General features: G+C 45.1%; 1 protein-coding gene across 1 annotated transcript in view; it reads left to right on the top strand.

The window, feature by feature from the left end:
• The window catches only part of PAFAH1B3 (platelet activating factor acetylhydrolase 1b catalytic subunit 3), a 65,790-nt gene that overhangs the window by 33,207 nt on the left and 12,873 nt on the right, over positions 1-19,710 (top strand). Inside the window, exon 2 of the mRNA XM_086933050.1 lies at positions 10,831-10,931. Coding sequence (XP_086789176.1) covers positions 10,851-10,931 — 81 coding nt within the window. The 5' untranslated portion in view covers positions 10,831-10,850. The remainder of the gene's footprint in view (positions 1-10,830; positions 10,932-19,710) is intronic.

Genomic DNA, 19,710 nt, shown 5'->3' with positions numbered 1-19,710 from the left:
TAGATCAAAATCCAAAGAGGGTTATTTAATTGTATAGTAGACACTTTGTCTTTTATTGTAAATAATGTATATAGTATGACATTTATAACAAAATATGTATATAATTTTCTGTATACTTTCCCCCTTAAAATTTGAGTTTTATTCTATTTGATTGTATATAGGATATTAACATACTATTGCACAGCATTTTTTGTGGAACTTGTTGAGAATTTAATTGGGCACTGTGCCTTTTATTTAACAAAAACTGACACCATTCACCAATGTGAACAAATCGTGGTACATCAAAGAGTTAAGGGGGGCGGACCAACAATATTCTGTGCCACCTCTTTGTAGTTCACAAATTCTATAAGTACCCTCATTTATTTTTAGTAACGTATCATGTGATCAAGCCTCTGGCTAGAGGCGAAACGCGTCATGCGGAACTGCTTGGGTGTTGTTCTATGAAACTGATGGAATAAAACACTGTTTTTGCACAAAAATCGGGTCTGACTTGTTCGTTCAGAGAGTCCAGTCGAAGCAGCAGGACTGGGATGCGAAGTGAATAGAATATATATATATATATATATATATATATATATATATATATATATATATATACACACACTAGTGTTATATTAGTCCATTAATTTATATGCATAAAATAAAGGCAGTGGTCAGGAAAGTGTGTGTGTGTGTGTGTGTGTGTGTGTGTGTGTGTGTATATATATATATATATATCAAGAGAAAGTTTGTGAGTACCCATGGTCTAGATGGTTCTGGGGCAATGCAGCAGAATTGTCATTGAAATGCAGGGTATGCTGCAATAGCAAAAAAATAATCTGCTCATGTACGGTGCGAAGATGGGGATTATCCAAACCATGTGAGGAGACCAGTATGAATGCAAGCTTAATTTGTCAACCAACCCCACTTTGAGCTTAAAACCATAAAATATCTTCAAGTGGGTGTCCTGGCTATAGAGTGCCTCCATGCTCTCAAATTGTTTAGCGTGCAAATGTTTGCTGCACTTTGCTCAAGGTAGTCAACATCAAAAAAGATGGGCGTGTTCAGTTGGCAAAAAATTGACTGTACCTACTTTACATTCCGTGTCCCCAGTGAAAGATGGAATTTTGGGGCTGAACTAAATTGGGGGGCTGCCAAGAAAGCACTTTGTCTGTTTGCCGCCATATGTGCCTGCTCTCTGGGTTTGTCTAACCTGCTACAGTTGTCCTGTTGCACAGGTTGTGCTTGTGAATGGACGACAGCACAACTGCCATCATGTCCCTCAGAATCGTTAGAAGATGAGTTGCAGGATGAAACTCTGCTCACTGCTACTAGATTGTGCTCCATATACCTCTTCCTCAGGGGCTGTCTCATTATCTGCCATCTCGTCTTTGATCCTGCCTCAGAGCTGTCCTCCATAAACCGAGTTGGGACCTGGGGGCAGTAGTTATCCACCGAGGCACCGCCTTTGCTAACTGACTAAACAATTCTTTCTAAAACTCTGTCCTGCGTAGAAGGCAGAAAGATTGTTATAAATGAGTGGTTGAGTGGATGTGTTTGTGAGATATGTGCAACAGTAAATTAAAACATATTTTTGGGTGAATCTGCAGGTTCTCCAAAAGCACACAAAGAAAGTTTTACTTCACCTCGCCACATTCCCTATTCCACAGCATACTATTTTATGACTTATGCAAACCTTTATTGTTGGGGGTTATCCAGTATAAAACGAATTGCCTAAAGCCAAAACACAGTGCTATCCATAGGGTCACTGAAATTATACCACTAGGAGAGCCCCCAGTTATGCAACAGGGTTGACTATAGAACATGAAAATGCAAATTGCAAATTATGCAGCACAATGTACAGTATGGCTTTTTAACATGTTTTATAAATGTGTTTTTTTCCCAGTGGGGGGACATAATTGTCCCACCTGGGGAAAACACACATTTTTATTAATAAAAAAGAATGGAGGCCCCAAAGGAGGTCGACCCATGTCCTTTAGGCTGACCCCCATCTACAGCTATCGCTCACACCCCACATTTCCTAACAAACATGGCCCCAACAGGGTGCTGACCCCTCCCCCTCCCAACTGGTAGTTGTTGGTGGTTCAGTGGTATTCCTGGCTTTGGATTGCGGTACAACCACAATCCACTGCCAGTACACTGTTTCAGGAAGGCATCATTGGAAAGGGAGAATCCCAAAGGTGATAGTCTCCCCTATCTAGCGAGGCCTCCCTGAAGCGTGGGTGGACCTTTTTTAGGCTTTTGTTTACCCCACCGGAGCAGGGAGAGCACTTGCCTTGCTGCTGTTGCCACTCCGGTGGGAAATCTGTGAACAAACAAACAAACAAATTTATTTATTATGTTTTGGCTCTCAAAGAGGGCCACATAAATATGTACATACAAAGCAACACAATCAATAATAAAAATTACGAGCTTAAAAACATAGTATTCAAGCCAAAATAGGTACACTGCAAACCATCAGTCCCACAAGGCCAGGCCGGCACCGTCTTCCAGAAAATTTAATAAATAGCTAAAAATCCTTTAAAAAAGTTAAAAACATAGGCGCAAAACATTTCATTAGGTGGGCAGTAAAGTGCATGAAGAAAATCTTGTAAAGTGACAATGCTGAGGCGTAGACAAATTACTTTAAGCCATCGATTACGCAAGCTACGTAGCATAGGACAAATCAACAATACATGCATACAGTCCTGGATATTCAAATTACATAAGTTGCACAGCGGTGAAGTGCCATGCCATTTGGACAGCAGCACGTTAAGAGGGATTAAGTCGTAACGTAATAGAAACCAGAACCTACGTATCCCATGTGGTAAGTTCCACAGGGCATACGGTTGGGGCTGTTTTAACCTATAGGATGAGATGAGCAGCTCCACATTCCTTTTACCACTAACTGTTTTTTTATCAGATAGAAAACAATACTCCCACGAAGCCTCCTTGAGGACCTGCTTTAACTGCGTGGGAGAGTAGGAGAAAAGAGCGCTTTCATCCAGTCTAAGGATTTTCACAGCCCCTCTAAAATTGCTAACAAGTTTGGAGAACTCCTTGAAATTGCCCAAAAGCTCATTTTTGAGTAAGACTCGCAGGGTTCCCTCTCTTGCTCTAGCCAAACTGGCTACCCACCTTATTAAGGCACACAGCCCCTGAACCCAGGCACTCCTGAGTCCAAAATCCAGCCTACAGGCGGCCAGTGGGCAGGCATTATTAAGAGTCGAGAGGGATCTCAGGAGTTTTCCCTCAACCTTGTGGCAAAAGTCCCAGTACTTAATCTCTATTATTTCTATACCATACAAAATGGTAGCGGGGATTTTAGCTCTGAATACTTCCAGAAGGCTGGAAAAATGTCTTTTCCCCGTTGCAAGGTATAGGGACTTTAGCCCGTTGCCATGGGCAAGAGCTTTGCGGGAGCAATGCTCTATATGAAAATTCTCGCTCATATTGGCCGAGAATATTTTCCCCAAAAAAGTATAACAGGTTACGACCTCCAATCTATGCCCTCCAATGGCCCAACTAAAGTTTGTCGAGCGGCATTTCTTCCTACCAGCAATACACATCACTTTACTTTTATTAGTATTGATCTTCATGAAATGCTCCCCAGCAAAGTCCTGAAGAGCCTGAAGCCGATTTGCCAGACCCACAGGAGTTAAGTCAAGCAATAACACATCGTCGGCATACATCAGACAGGCTATTGGCACTCCTCCTAGCATCGGTGCGATCCCCTCACTGTGGGACACAATATCAGGGAGGTCAGATGTATAAAGGGAGAACAGCAGGGGCGCCAGTAGGCAACCCTGTTTCAGGCCATTCTGAGCTGGTATTTTGGCTGAAAGCCCCCTTTCGCCCCCCATTAAGACCCTGCACCAGGTCTCAGTGTGCAGAGCCCGCACCAATTCCAGCAGGGGAGTAGGGACACCGAGCATCGCCAATTTTCTCCACAGCGTTCTCCGATCTACTTTATCGAACGCTGTGGAGAAATCAATAAAGGCGGCGTAAACAACACCCCCCCTCACCTGGACATATTTATCCGTAATAATCTGAAGGGCAGTCAGGTTGTCCAGAGTGCCATGTTCCCTACGGAAACCAGTCTGTTCCAGTGGCAAGATATTGCGCTCCTCGACCCAATCAGAGAGAGAACTCAAGAGGCATTTTGCAAATACCTTTCCGATGGAGTCGAGGAGCGCAATCATACGATAATTACTGGGGCTGTCCCTTGCCCCCTTTTTAAAGATGGGGACCAGAATGCTTCCTCTCCACGATGCAGGGACACATTTGGACTGATGGCATGCCCTGAACAGGGGGTACAGGATTTTGCTCCAGATTAAAGGGTCTTGTTTTAGGACCGTCATCGGGAGCTCATCCGGACCCATGGCCCCGGAGGGTCGCATATTTTTTATACCAAACTCGATTTCCTTCTCAGAGGGAAAGAAAACCGAGTCATCAGGGTCAGCGTACGTGAAATGATCCACACCGGTGGGCTCATTCCCTGCATATAATTCTCTAATATGGGAGGACCATAGGTCTTCTGGTATAGCTATGGGGGTAGGGGAGTGGCGCGTACCACATCCTTTCCCGATTATTGCCCAGAAATCTTTGATATTGCCATGCGCTGCAGATTCCCTTAGTTTAATCCATACTTCATCCTCCCTATCCCTTTTAATTTTTAGCTTGAGTCTGCTTCTCTTTCTTCTTAACCTAGCGATTTCCTTCCCACGTTCCGGTACCCTTTCAATGTACTGTGCACGGATTAGTTTGTTTACATCCCTATTCAAATTGCGGAGGGTCAAAGGAACTGCCTCTCCTTTTTTTCTAGGGGGGACAATTTTTTTGACATTCCATATAATCTTTTGCATGAATTCCTCAAAACGAGCTATTTCTTTTCCGTGCCACTCTTCTATTTCCCTGAGGGTATCCGTCAATAACTCCTGCACCCCATTAATGGCGGCATTATTCCAGAAGCATCTTCCAGATGTTGGGTGGAGGGTAACCTCCTTGCCGTTAAGCGACCAGGATGCCGTAGTCAAAGACTTTAACGAAATAGATAGTAATAATATGCTATGGTCGCTCAGAGATGTGGGTATGATCTTTAGGTCAAGAATCTGGGGAAACAGACTATAGCTGGCGATAGCATAGTCCAAAATTGATGATCCAAAGGGGGATTTATGGGTGTAATTTGCGGGGACGTCAGATTGAAATCTTCCGTTTAAGATAATGCCATCCCCGATCGCAAGTTCTTTTAACAGGATCTTCCCCCTTTTATTTGTTCTTAAATTTTCAGGAAAAAGCGTCTGGGGGATGCAATATGCTTCCTCCTTAGCTTTATCCCTGAAAAGTTTTAGACTAGCGTTTGAAACTTTACTATTCAAATCCCCAATAAGCAGAATTACAGGGAAAGGAGGTGAATTTTTTACCTTATCCATATACTGGAGAACCCGCTGCAGTTTATCGTTAAAACATTCCTCAGGCGGAATATACACATTAAAAATTACCATAGAGTATTTTACATTGTCATAAAACATATTTTCCAATGTTATTGTGTGAAAAAGTCTACTGGGATCGATGTAATGGGAAAATCTCCATTGAAACTTATTTGATAGTAAACAGGCAAGCCCCCCCCCTGGCATGCCCTTTCTTAGAGGGCGCAGCCGGGACTTCCAAAACAAAGAAATCATTTAAAGGCGTTAACCTATCTATGCACCATGTTTCCTGGATACACAGTATATCAGCCTCCAGAGTGGATAAAAAGGTCATTTTCTCCGGGCTGCAATGAAATCCAGCCGCGTTCCAGGAAATTATGTTTAAGGCTGGGTTAAAGGTGTTGGAACAATTTGGGGTTATCCTTATTTTTTTTGGATAATGCACTATGAAGCCAATTCCACCGGTCGTCGTTAAGTGTGGGATTCTCAACAAGTGGGAGAGGCTTCACGTGTGATACTGAGCGTTTTCCCCTGGAAACCCAAATTTTCAGGTCTCTCAGAGGCGAGGTTACCCCATTTTGCTCACCATCCCTCAACCCCAGATTATCAAAAGAATTTGGCTTGCCTGGGGTAGCGATAGGCAGAATATCAATGCCTAAGCGTTGAAAATTTTCAGCCTGTTCGAGTATCAGATTTGTTATAATAGGGGAAAAGAATTTCACCCGAATACTCAAAACCCGACTACCTCCCAACAGAGTCACCAGATCTATGTCTCTAGACTGAATATGATAGAGACATTCAACCTCGCTAAAACGCTTAAGAAGCCATGCTCTATTTAGTAAGAGGTCAGTGTCAAATAATGGAACAAAGTCTAATATACGCACATCCGCAGGTGCCTTAGACATACTTGCTTTAGGCCAGGCCGGAGGGCGCGCATTTACAGAGTCAACTGTTACCACAAAGGGAGGGGCAAAAGGGTTTAAGGTCCCGGATGGATGAGAGAGTAGTCCTCCTAGTGCACTCCGAGAAGGAGAGCCGGGTAAAGAGTCCTCAATTTGTGGAAAATCCTCTTGGGGAGGCAAGCTGCCTTGATCATTTTCCTCCTCCACAGATGTTGATGTGGTTAGGTTCACATCCATGTCCACTTTTAAGGAAGTAGATGAGGGTTCCCCATTCCTTGTTTCATTCCCCCTTTCCTCTATTCATTTTTGAAAAATGATCCTCCGTTGCTTCTTCTTTCTATATTTTCGAACTGGTTTCCTCTTGCTGGCTTTGGTAGTTATTTGTTTACCGTATTTTCTTTTTTCTACAGTGACCTCGGGGTTGTCGGCCAGGAGATCTTTTCCGCCATCCGGGGCAAAGATAGGAAATAACTCCTGAGCCGGTTTGAGGCTGGGCAAGACTTTATCCTCCTCCTCTATCTCCAGGACTATATTCTTGATACAGTTAGATGCTGCAGTATGAGGCACCTCCTCATGAGTACCCATGAGGGGCATTTCATTTTTCCTAACTGGTTCGCTTCTAGTGGCTTTAAATTTCCCCTCCGGTGCGGATTGTTCAGACTTGGGGGAGGAGGCCTTAGTTAGGTCCGGCACTTTCTGCAGCAATAATTTTAAGATTTGGGTGACTGATTCAAGGATACAGTCCGAGCTGCCTACAAATTTCCCTAGAAGCAGCAGAATTGAAGCAAGCAGTTGTTCCAGCGCGATCATAGACTCTGAGATCGGCTTTTCTCGTGCTTCTGCCGTACAAATATTATCCAGGAGATTCAAGTCAGGGCTCTTGGAGGAGTTAAGCAAGTCAGATATTTCATGTCTATTTAGCGACGGGGTGCTACTATACAACATTAACCCTGAAGGAGTGGCACCCCCCTGAGCTTTAAATTGCTCCAGAGATTCCACTTTAGCCGGGCTTACGTAGCGTCCCCATAGTTCCAGATCAATGGATAGTGCAGACAGGTCGTCCCTTGGCCTGTCATTCGTAGATAATTGCGGGATCGATGAAGTGTGCATAGGTTCGCTTACAGTCATCAGCTTCCCATCTGTGTGATCCCGAATGGGGGACCCCCCTACTATAGTTTGGGAGGCCCCCTGCTGGACTTGAGGAGATCGGGTCTCAGAGGTAGTTGGTAAGTGAACTTCCTGTACTTCCAGGACTTTAGAATCTGAGTTATGTGAAGTCGCACAATTAAGTTTTTTTATAACAGGTAGATCCCAGAGTTCGGATAACTGACATTGACCTTTCAAAGGTGGATTGTTTACTGACTTAGTTCTTGTGCGGATTAGAGTGAATTTCCGACCAGGTTTTTCTCCCACTACCCTTCCAGATCGTAGAGTTTTAGACATTTTCCACAACAGCAGATAGGAATGTAACAACTTAAAACGGATAAAAAAACTGGAGTCAAGTCGGTCCCTGGCAAAACAGGTAGGACCAGGGTGCAGTGTAACTATCACAAGACTTGTATCAAAATGCCCTCCCACAGAGATGGGCACAGATGCAATTAGAATCACAAAGCAGTGAATACAATATAAGGGACTGGGCCCAGCCCGGCCTACCTCGGTCACTGAGGGCCACAGAGGGCCCGCCCTTTGCCCGGGCTTAGCCCGGCGTCCCGCTCGCGTCCCGCGAAGCTGGAGCTGTGCTTTAATTTATGCGCCTCCAGACGCGCTGCTCGCCGAGGTCACTTCCGCCCCTGGGAATGCTGGGAGTTGTAGTACCAGCGTCCCTCTCCACTGCGGCCGCGCGAGGTTGGAGACTGCGGCGGCGGGAGGGATTCAACCAGCGGGGTTTTCAGTGTCAACGGGATTCAGCAGGGTTCTTTGGCCACAAGAAGGTTCTCGCCGACAGGGTGCTTCTGACAGTAGAGGTATGCCCGCTCCACCGGAGCTGTGCTTTAATTTATGCGCCTCCAGACGCGCTGCTCGCCGAGGTCACTTCCGCCCCTGGGAATGCTGGGAGTTGTAGTACCAGCGTCCCTCTCCACTGCGGCCGCGCGAGGTTGGAGACTGCGGCGGCGGGAGGGATTCAACCAGCGGGGTTTTCAGTGTCAGCGGGATTCAGCAGGGTTCTTTGGCCACAAGAAGGTTCTCGCCGACAGGGTGCTTCTGACAGTAGAGGTATGCCCGCTCCACCGGAGCTGTGCTTTAATTTATGCGCCTCCAGACGCGCTGCTCGCCGAGGTCACTTCCGCCCCTGGGAATGCTGGGAGTTGTAGTACCAGCGTCCCTCTCCACTGCGGCCGCGCGAGGTTGGAGACTGCGGCGGCGGGAGGGATTCAACCAGCGGGGTTTTCAGTGTCAACGGGATTCAGCAGGGTTCTTTGGCCACAAGAAGGTTCTCGCCGACAGGGTGCTTCTGACAGTAGAGGTATGCCCGCTCCACCGGAGCTGTGCTTTAATTTATGCGCCTCCAGACGCGCTGCTCGCCGAGGTCACTTCCGCCCCTGGGAATGCTGGGAGTTGTAGTACCAGCGTCCCTCTCCACTGCGGCCGCGCGAGGTTGGAGACTGCGGCGGCGGGAGGGATTCAACCAGCGGGGTTTTCAGTGTCAGCGGGATTCAGCAGGGTTCTTTGGCCACAAGAAGGTTCTCGCCGACAGGGTGCTTCTGACAGTAGAGGTATGCCCGCTCCACCGGAGCTGTGCTTTAATTTATGCGCCTCCAGACGCGCTGCTCGCCGAGGTCACTTCCGCCCCTGGGAATGCTGGGAGTTGTAGTACCAGCGTCCCTCTCCACTGCGGCCGCGCGAGGTTGGAGACTGCGGCGGCGGGAGGGATTCAACCAGCGGGGTTTTCAGTGTCAGCGGGATTCAGCAGGGTTCTTTGGCCACAAGAAGGTTCTCGCCGACAGGGTGCTTCTGACAGTAGAGGTAATCTGTGATGTCGTGCTGGCATCACAGATGGGCAGGAGGTGGGCCGACGCAGAAGCGATTCTGTGTCTCCCTGCCTGAAAAGGGGGGGGGGGAAGAAATTCCTAGGTTCAAGCACCAGAGGATCCTTTTCGGCCCTCCCCAGTGTCTTTCAGTGGCTGACAGACGCACTAGGGCTGTGGGTGTCAGCCATTGAGTGCCTCAACTCGATGACACCAGGCCCTTTCATTCATACGCCCAACCGAATGGTTTTGCTAGTGCTTGTTTAATAGTTCATGCTGTTTTAACGTTCAAATACAGTCAGGCAGTGATTTGGTCAGTGATCTTATTTTTTTTTATTTCACCTTTCCTGAATAAAGTACTAAAAATACCACTTAATTAAAACTCACATTATACAATATTCATTTAGAATTTCTTTTTAATTCTTGCTGAATTTCTTGTTGCTGTTTGCAATTCTGAAATCTTAAAGCGTTGTGCTATTTATTTTGAAAGTTTTATAGAGCACAAACAAGACCCTTGCGGATATCGGAGCTCTTTACAATCAGTGATGAAAAATTATAGAACAAAATCGAAACGGGTAGATTAAGTATACATAACATATTGTACAAAGTAATACAAAAAGGTGCAAAGCAACCGTGATGCCTAGGTTGTCTAGTTGTCACCACATCGGCCTATTGTCCGAAAAGGCTTTTACAACTGATATTACTTTTCTATGGAGCTGGGGTATGAAGCTGTGTATTCAGTCGTAATGCAGTGACAAGATGGAAGAATGTCGTGTGTGGCTTCACCAGCTACGCAGATGTCATAGCACCTACTACATAAAAAAGAATCTGCTGTATAGTTTGAAACCATTTCAGGTGCCACATTAGGTGATGGGAATCTTCTAAAATCTCCCAAATTGAACAATTTTTGAATAAATTCTATTGCTATCAAGTGTATAGCTAGAAAACCTTGGTTATTACTTATTTTCATACGTTATCACCCGCATAGCTTGAAAATGCTGTACATTTTTTCATAATGGAATTACTTAACATGTGTGCTATTTCCTTTTTTCTCGTCTTAATAATCTTAAACAGGTCTTTTATTATTTTGTTTGGGATATCTTTGGCTACAGTTTTTAAGCAAGTGGTCCTTGATCAGTGGTTCATGCTGCGGATCGCTCTGAAGGGATTCTGCCAGCCGCACGCTTCTTTGTACCATGTGCGCGTTTATGAAGTCCATGCAGGGCTTAGTAGTCGCATATCTAGGCACAAGACAGTTCATCCCACCCTTTAGCATGGGAACCCCTACGCCCTTAGAGACCGGGGCTGGGCATATAAAGCTTTCCACCCTCACGTCCTCTACATATGGGCATTCCACCACCGTCGTCTACTTTTGGTGCCCTTTTATAGTGTAAATGACTGCTAGTATCCAGATGCAAGCATGGTATGCTGAAGAGACGCAAGCAGCACCGATGTGTAGTCTCTTTTACATCTTCTCAATGTACTCGGTGAAAAGAGTTCTCCTAGAATAAAGAATCTTTCCCCATCCCTGATCCTACATTCCTTTCCTTCCAGGTGTCGTGGACATTCACACAATGAGTGACGGCGACAGAAACCCCGCTGGTGTCCCGACTGCTGTCGAAGATGTCCAGGGGGATGACCGGTGGATGTGTCTGGTAAAGGATGGCTCCTTGAGCTTCTTGTTGATTGGTTAAATTAGTGCTTGAAAGGTTGTGTGGGGGTCCTGGGAAGATGTTAATTTGTGTAACTATATTTTAAGTTATTACTAATTACTTAAGAATCTCACCAAACATATTCAGGTAGGACTTGCTGCCTTTATACTTTTTTTTGCTAATTCTAGATGGTGAAAACCCGTCAAATCTTGAAATGGGGCGAGTAAATATAATAATCTGCGCAGCATGACTGTAGCATAACATAATAGATGAAGGGAGGCAAAACGCAATCTGTTATTTTAAGGAAGTGAATGTTTTATCATTGGCGAGCAAATCAGCTGAAAGGGTATCCAAGAACCGTGGGCCTAACACAGGGGGTTCTGTGGCAGGCTGGATATCTATAATCTCATTAGAATATGCAACATCGATTTAATTGTTCTGTATCCAAACCACATCTTTCCTGATTATCCGCAACCTATTCCTGCATATTGGAGACCAATTTCTTATGTATTAATTTCACCACACTCCTGGAATATGAGTTGTAGGAAGAACAAAGTCTTAAGCTTTAAGAAATTCCATTTGATGGCAGAGGAATTGTGCATGCTGGGACAGAAGTTTCTTCTGTAATATGGCCACATCTATTTTATAGCAGTCCAGGTAAGCGAGCTTTTCTCACCTTCCAAGTGTTGTTAAGATCCTGAACTTGGCTGCTCAATAAATAGTCGGAAGGATGTTGTTTTCTCATTTTGAGGTCAGTATGTAACCTTAATCTGCCTGCATGCCAATACCAGTCAAATTATATGAAGGTCTTGATAGCCATATAAATAGTACTGAGATGGGAGTTAAACTGCCTTCCTTCTCACCACATCAACCCCAGTCATCGATCAACTGCTCTCCTAAATTTATTCTATGGCACACCAAACTGCTCAGCTATGAAAACCGTACACTGCATGCTCCACGAATGGAGGTGCATGGAAACTCCGTAGGATGGCTGAGCTTTCAACCATCAGTTGAAGGTCTAAGCAGGTGTGTAATTGATGTATGAGGGCCAAGGATCACCATGCAGGGCTCCAGCCGCTAACGGGGCACAGTCCTGCCTCAGCTGCTCGAGGAGTCGGGTGATCAGACTTAGTCCATTCTGGTCCACCTCTTGCTATCTCTTTGGTCGCCATGCAGGGCAGCCAGAAGCACCTTCTCTTCCCTAATTTCTCTGGCCAGAACGTACCACCATTGCAGCTACAGCCAGTGCACTCATCCTGACTAGTGCGAATTTACATGGAACCAGGATCGGAACGCACATTTTATTGGTTTTCAGAACTCTGATACTCTCATAGTTCATTTGCAGACTCCTACCAGTCACCAGATTATGGAATTCATAAAGTCACCCGATACCAACGGGGTAACTGTTTTATTCATTTCACTGTAAGCCAACATTTGCTGCCCTTTATTTGCCAGTAGATTTGCCAGTAGATCTTTTATCAGTCTTTCACTTTCTCCTTTGGCGAAAAGGAACCCATGTACTGTGCTCAGATAGTTCATCTGTCTCATAGGAGCTTCAAGAATGTTATGTTGGTAAACGTGAACTTGGTGACAACTGTGAGCTGTTTCCTAGTTTCTGTCTCCTGCTAACCCGACTAGATTGCGATGACTACTTCCAAATGGGCCTTTAGATGTAAGGGTTTGTTCCTTTAATTCCTTTCTGTGAACACGTTTAAGGCTTGAATTAGAATGTTTTAACAGCCATGTGAAAGCCTGTCTTCTTGCTCCATGTAAAGTTGTTTGAAAGCAGCAGCCTTTCGGCTCGGTGGGGATGGCCTCATGGTGGAGTTGCGAGACTTTACCTGACAGGAGTTGTCCTCTTCGTGGAGCATGTGAATTTTATGGCTTTTCATCCTATTCTGTTTGGTACTTTCCACTGTAGCTGCTAATGTCATCCTGTAGTCTTTGGTCCACCAGCTGAACTAAGTCTTAAGTCTCAAGGCATACTGGCCTGTTGGGATGGGACAGATTCACATGTTGTCTATTAATGACTGTGGTCTGCCAGGTGTTGAACAGCTTCAAGGCAAACTAAGGTCCCAGGCAAGCACAAACGCCATTAAAGATCTGTCACTGTTCCCTGGCTTCATGTCTGGTGATCCAAAACCTGTGATGTACAAGCTGCGTGCAAGGAAGGGCCGCACTCGCACTTCAGCAGGTGAGCAGGTCCTGGAGGTTTCCATAGCAGTCTGTCCCTGCTGAGGCTCATATACTTCTAGTGAAGGTGTAATATCTGCTTTCTATGTAGGGAGTGCCCCCCCCCCCATGTGAAATTGGTAGTTTAGAATCTGATATGTGGAAAACTAGTCATTCTGCAAAAAATACTTTTGTACCTGGCGTGGAAAGAACTTTAATTTATATTTAGATTCTCTTTCTGAACACAGATCTTTGTGTGCTCTTTATATCTGGTATTAATAATCTTCTATTTTTCTCTTTCTCTTCTGTACCTTTCTAACAATCTTTTATTTATTTTTTATTAACGTTTGTGTGCTCGACTCTAAGCAAACAGATGCAAGTTGTTTTAATTATATCCTGCTCTGGTCAGCCAGATATGTTTTAGCCCTCATATTTTGTTACTGCAAGTATTACGTTTGGGCCGAACACAGATGTGATAGTGGGATCTTAATCTTACCAGCAATAAAAAAAATTATAGCGCGTATTATCATAATTTTTCCTTTTTCTAAGTGCTGTAAATAAATTGTCAGTTCGAGGCATATGGGCTGCAGATGGTACATTATGAATAGATCGCCATCTGGTGTTGGGCTCGGATGATTGCACTTTGTTTTTCTCTTGGAGAGTCTTTTGTATGTTGGTGACTCCTCCCTTAGTTGGTAGTGCGCATGGGCATCGGCTCCATCCTTAGATTGTTTTTTTCCGCCATCGGGTTCGGGTGAAGATCGAGACGCTCCAGATCAACTTCAGAAGAAAGTGATTTTTCGGCGCGTATTCCCTTTCCAATTCGACGGTATTGTTAGCGAACGCGTTCTTTTCCATTCCGACGCGTTACAAATTCAAAATAGAAGAGAAAAACTTGGATCTACGTCGAAGAACAGGAGACCTTTCTCGACGCAGTCAAGCCCGGAGTCCATGGAAAGGACTCCATTCAAAAAATGTCCATCGTGTGGTGCTAAGTTCCCACACAAGGACCTACACGAGGTGTGCAACCTCTGTCTATCGCCTGAACACGAATCCAGGGACTGCGAAGCCTGCGCAGCATTCTCCTCCAAGCTAACGATTAGAAATCGTCGAGCCCGAAGACACGAGGCTTCCAGAATGCAGGCGGAGGCAATCCCGGAGCTGTTCGGAGACGAACAAATCGAGGAAGAAGAGGACCAGTCGGGGTCGGAAGGGGACCAGTCGGAGGTTGAAGAACTCTTCGAGCAACAAACCGTGAGTGACGACGTCCCCTTACCGAAAAACCGACCCCGTGCGGTAACGACCCCGCCCTCGGGCCCGGTCAAACCGCTGAAAAAAGTTTCCGACGCCCCGCCTTCGGGCCCGGCAACGAAACCGAAACTGAAACCGAAATACTCGGAATCCCACCACGTCGGATCCGAGAAAAGGGCGTCATCGACTTCGACACCGAGGCTGCATACAAAGGAGAGCTCGGTATCGAAACATTCCATGTCGAAAAAGAAATATGATGTATCGCCCAAAAGACACTCGATACCCAAAAAGTCGGAATCGAGCAGACATTCGGTGTCGAAAACAGAAAGATCTGAAGATCGAAAACAAAAACAGCTCTCGGAACCAGGACCCTCGGTACCGATTCAAGAGCAACAAACAGATCCCAAACAAAAGATCTTGTTTATTGACCCACAGACTGGGAAAGTGGTCACGAAGAAGAGAAAGAGTGAACAGTCAGAAGATAAACCTCTTCCTTCAAAAAAGAGAACAATGGGGACGAACATAACTCCTCCTGCTTCTCCTCGTCCTAGAGACACACCCTCTTCTCCTATTCCTCACAATAGGCCACATATTCCTACACCCTCCACACCAAGACCAGCTACACCTCAATCAGATGTAGACAGTGATATAGGGGAGGGAGAACCTCAAGGGGATGACAAATCTATCCAAGATGAGGAAGATCCATGGGAAAATTACGATGTAGGGTCAGATGAGGACAACGACCCAGAGCTATACCCCTCAAAGCCTTCACCACCTGATGATAACACAGGTTTTGTGCAGCTCATTAATAGGGCAGCAAAATATCACAAACTAGATATGCACACAGAACCTCAGATAGAGGATTTCTTGTTAGAGACTCTACCTAGTGCACAGAGAACATCAGGTACTCTTCCTATGCTAAAGGGTCTTCTCACTCACACAGAAGAAATATTCGAAAACCCAGTGAGAGCCAGGGTGTTAAACCCAAGAATCGATAAGAAATACAAAGCGGCTCCAAAGGACCCAATATTTATTAGAGGGCATGTACCTCTAGACTCGCTGGTGGTCTCAAACGCTCGTAAAAGAGCAAACTCATTATCTACAGGAGAGGCTCCGCCACCAGATAAAGAGTCGAAGTTAATAGATGCATCAGGCAAAAGAGTAGCATCACAGGCAGCGAATAGCTGGCGTATAGCTAATACACAAGCACTACTCGCACGTTACGACAGGGCACATTATGATGAGTTAGAAAAACTTCACACATCTTCCAAAAGAACATCAGAAGAAGGCAGACCAATTAATACAGGAAGGTAAAATAATAACCAATACTTCCATTAAGTGTGCATTAGACGCAGCAGACACTGCAGCAAGGTCTATTAACACTAGTGTCATGCTAAGAAGGCACGCGTGGCTTAGAATCTCAGGATTCAAACAAGAAGTTCAAACAGCCCTACTGAACAGACCATTTGATCAGAAGACATTGTTTGGTTCAAGTACAGACGAGACATTAGAAAAGATGAAGAAAGATACGGAAACGGCTAAGTCAATGGGAGCATTGCAACAGCCAACGCACAGAGGTTCCTTTCGTAGATCCACCTATAGAGGGGGCTCAAAAAACACAGGAACAAATCAGCAATCCACATCTTTCACACCAACATCACCCAGAGGTAATTCAAGAGGTAATTACAGAGGTAACAACAATAAGGGTAGAGGCCGCGGGAATAATAACAACCGCAACGCCTCAACACCAAAACAGTGACTTCATAGATCTCCCCCCAGACCACATAACACCGGTCGGGGGACGTCTATCACAGTTCCTACCTGTCTGGGAAAACATCACGTCAGACAAGTGGGTGAGACAAATTATCCAACATGGTTATTGCCTAGAACTCACAGCTACCCCACCAAACATCCCCCCCAAACAGCGTCCAATGAGTCAGGATCATCTGACATTGTTAAGAGAAGAAGTGCTAGCACTTCTACAAAAGCATGCAATAGAGAAGGTCCCAAAGGATCAACAAGGAACAGGAGTATACTCTCTATACTTCCTGATCCCCAAAAAGGACGGGTCCCTACGACCAATATTAGACCTCAGACCTCTCAATGCTTACATAAATTCGGAACACTTCCACATGGTCACGCTCCAACAAGTACTCCCTTTACTGAAGAAAGGGGACTTTCTTTCTACACTGGATCTAAAAGACGCTTACTTTCATATCCCAATTCACAAAGCCCACAGAAAATACTTAAGGTTTGTGTTAGAAGGACAACACTACCAGTTCAAGGTCCTTCCGTTCGGTGTCACAACAGCACCGAGAGTTTTCACAAAATGCCTAGCTGTGGTGGCAGCACACCTAAGAAGACAACAAATACATGTCTTCCCATACTTGGACGATTGGCTAATAAAGGCCAAATCAAAGGAGGAATGTCTTCACAACACACAGAAGACAATTCAACTGCTGCACCACCTAGGGTTTACGGTGAACTACAAAAAATCACACCTGCAACCAAACCAGATCCAGCAATACCTGGGGGCTACAGTAGACACAGAAAAGGCAATAGCATACCCCAACCCAATCAGAGTACAGACAATGGTCGGGTTAATACAAAGATTTCAACCACAACACTCACTACCAGCACGAGTGTTTATGCAACTATTAGGCATGATGTCCTCTTGCATACTGCTAATACCACATGCCAGACTACAAATGCGCCCACTACAAGAGTGTCTAGCGACACAGTGAAATCAGGCTCAAGGTCAGATTACAGATCTGGTGTTGGTAAACGACCGGACGTATCGCTCTCTGAAGTGGTGGAACACAGAAAACATTTCCAAAGGACGGTCGTTCCTAGAGCCAATTCCACAAGTAATAATAACAGAGGACGCATCGCTCTCCGGATGGGGAGCGCATATGGACAGATACACAGTACAGGGGAAGTGGAGTGCGCAGCAAAAGAAACTGCACATCAACTACCTGGAACTATTAGCAATATTTCTAGCACTAAAAGCTTTCCAAATGCAAATAACAAACAAGGCAGTCCTGATCAGAACAGACAACATGACTGCAATGTATTATATTCAAAAACAGGGGGGGACACACTCTCTCCAACTGTCCAAACTAGCACAGGACATATGGAGATGGGCCATTCCTCAAAAAATCTACCTGTTAGCGGAACACCTACCAGGAATTCAAAATCAAATAGCAGACATCCTAAGCAGACAGTCAGAACAAGTTCACGAATGGGAACTGCACGACCAAATACTACAGCCATTCTTCCAAAAATGGGGGCAACCAGAGATAGATCTGTTTGCAAATCATCAGAACGCAAAATGCAAACAATTCGCATCCAGGTACCCACACCAAAGGTCCCAGGGCAATGCACTGTGGATAAATTGGTCCAACAAATTTGCTTACGCGTTCCCTCCTCTACCACTAATTCCATTACTGGTGAGGAAACTGCAGCAACACTCAATGACAATGATACTAGTGGCACCCACGTGGGCAAGACAGCCGTGGTTCACCACGCTGCTACAACTCTCACAAGTACCACATCAAAAGCTAAGGTTATTACCCATGCATCTTACACAGAACCATGGAGAAATAATGCACCCAGATCCCAAACAACTGAACCTAGCGATCTGGCTCCTGAGGTCATAGAGTTTGGGTATTTAGATTTACCACCAGAATGCATGGAAATCATTAAACAGGCAAGACGTCCTACCACCAGAGCATGCTATGCAGCAAAATGGAAGAGGTTTGCTATACACTGTAACAGTAAGCACATCAACCCTCTGGACGCATCCACTAAACAAATCATTTGCTATTTATTACACTTACAGCAATGTAATCTAGCATATACCTCTATTAGGGTTCATCTAGCAGCCATAGCGGCGTACCTACAAAACAGGCAACACCTGTCACTGTTTAAAGTACCAGCAATTAAAGCTTTCATGGAAGGACTCAAAAGAGTCATTCCACCAAGAAGACCACCTTCCCCAGTCTGGAATCTCAACATAGTGCTTACCAGACTAATGGGGCCACCCTTTGAACCTATGCATAGGTGTGAAATACAATTCCTCACATAGAAGGTGGCCTTCCTCATAGCTATCACGTCACTTAGAAGAGTAAGTGAACTGCAGGCTTTTACGATTCAAGAACCATTTATGCAGCTACACCAAAATAAAGTGGTTCTTAGAACAAACCCAAAATTCTTACCAAAGGTTATCTCAGCATTCCACATCAATCAGTCAGTGGAATTACCGGTTTTCTTTCCAAAACCACAAACAGTAGCGGAAAGAGCCCTACATACACTGGATGTTAGGAGGGCCATATTGTACTATATAGAGAGAACACAAACTTTCAGAAAGACAAAACAGCTATTTGTTGCGTTTTCTCCCACACATAAAGGCAATCCCATCTCCAAAGCGGGCATTGCCAGATGGATTGTAAAATGCATTCAAATATGCTACTTAAAGGCAAAGAGAACATTAACTGTCCCTCCTAGAGCTCACTCTACACGTAAACTAGGAGCATCTATGGCATTTCTGGGAAACATTCCACTAGATGACATATGCAAAGCGGCTACCTGGGTTACACCGCACACTTTCACAAAACACTATTGTGTTGATGTGCACGCAACCCAACAAGCTAGAGTGGGACAAGCAGTATTAAAAACATTGTTTCAGACAGTTGCAACAGACACGGGCGACCACCGCTAGGGAGAGAACTGCTGTATAGTCTATTCATAATGTACCATCTGCAGCCCATATGCCTCGAACGGAAATATGCTACTTACCAGTATGCATCTGTTCTTGGCATAGAGGGCTGCAGAGTGGTACATGCCCTCCCAGCCTCCCCGGAAACCTGTGTCTGTTCCAACATTATCTTATTTAGATACACTTACATGGGCACTCTTATCTGTATTCTACTATACTACTCCATCTAACCCTACTATGGCAAAACAATCTAAGAATGGAGCCGATGCCCATGCGCACTACCAACTAAGGGAGGAGTCACCAACATACAAAAGACTCTCCAAGAGAAAAACAAAGTGCAATCATCCGAGCCCAACACCAGATGGCGATCTATTCATAATGTACCACTCTGCAGCCCTCTATGCCAAGAACAGATGCATACTGGTAAGTAGCATATTCCTTATCCTGCTTTGATGGTTCCTAATTTTCAACAATGAAGTAATGTAAACCTGAGTTGGCCCTTCGTGCAACACACCTCCTAGCTTCACATGCTGACTCACAGACCTATTTTCCCAGCAGTCTCCTCTGCTGTGCGAGTTCTTCCATCCTTCTTAGGTTGCAGGAATCTGAGGAGGCAAGTTTAAGATAGTCACTAAATTTAAG

Source organism: Lissotriton vulgaris, chromosome 7 (genome assembly GCF_964263255.1).
Source record: "Lissotriton vulgaris chromosome 7, aLisVul1.2, whole genome shotgun sequence".
Taxonomy (NCBI): domain Eukaryota; kingdom Metazoa; phylum Chordata; class Amphibia; order Caudata; family Salamandridae; genus Lissotriton; species Lissotriton vulgaris.
The sequence above is the reverse complement of the archived record's forward strand: the minus strand, read 5'-3'. Positions and strand labels throughout refer to the sequence as shown.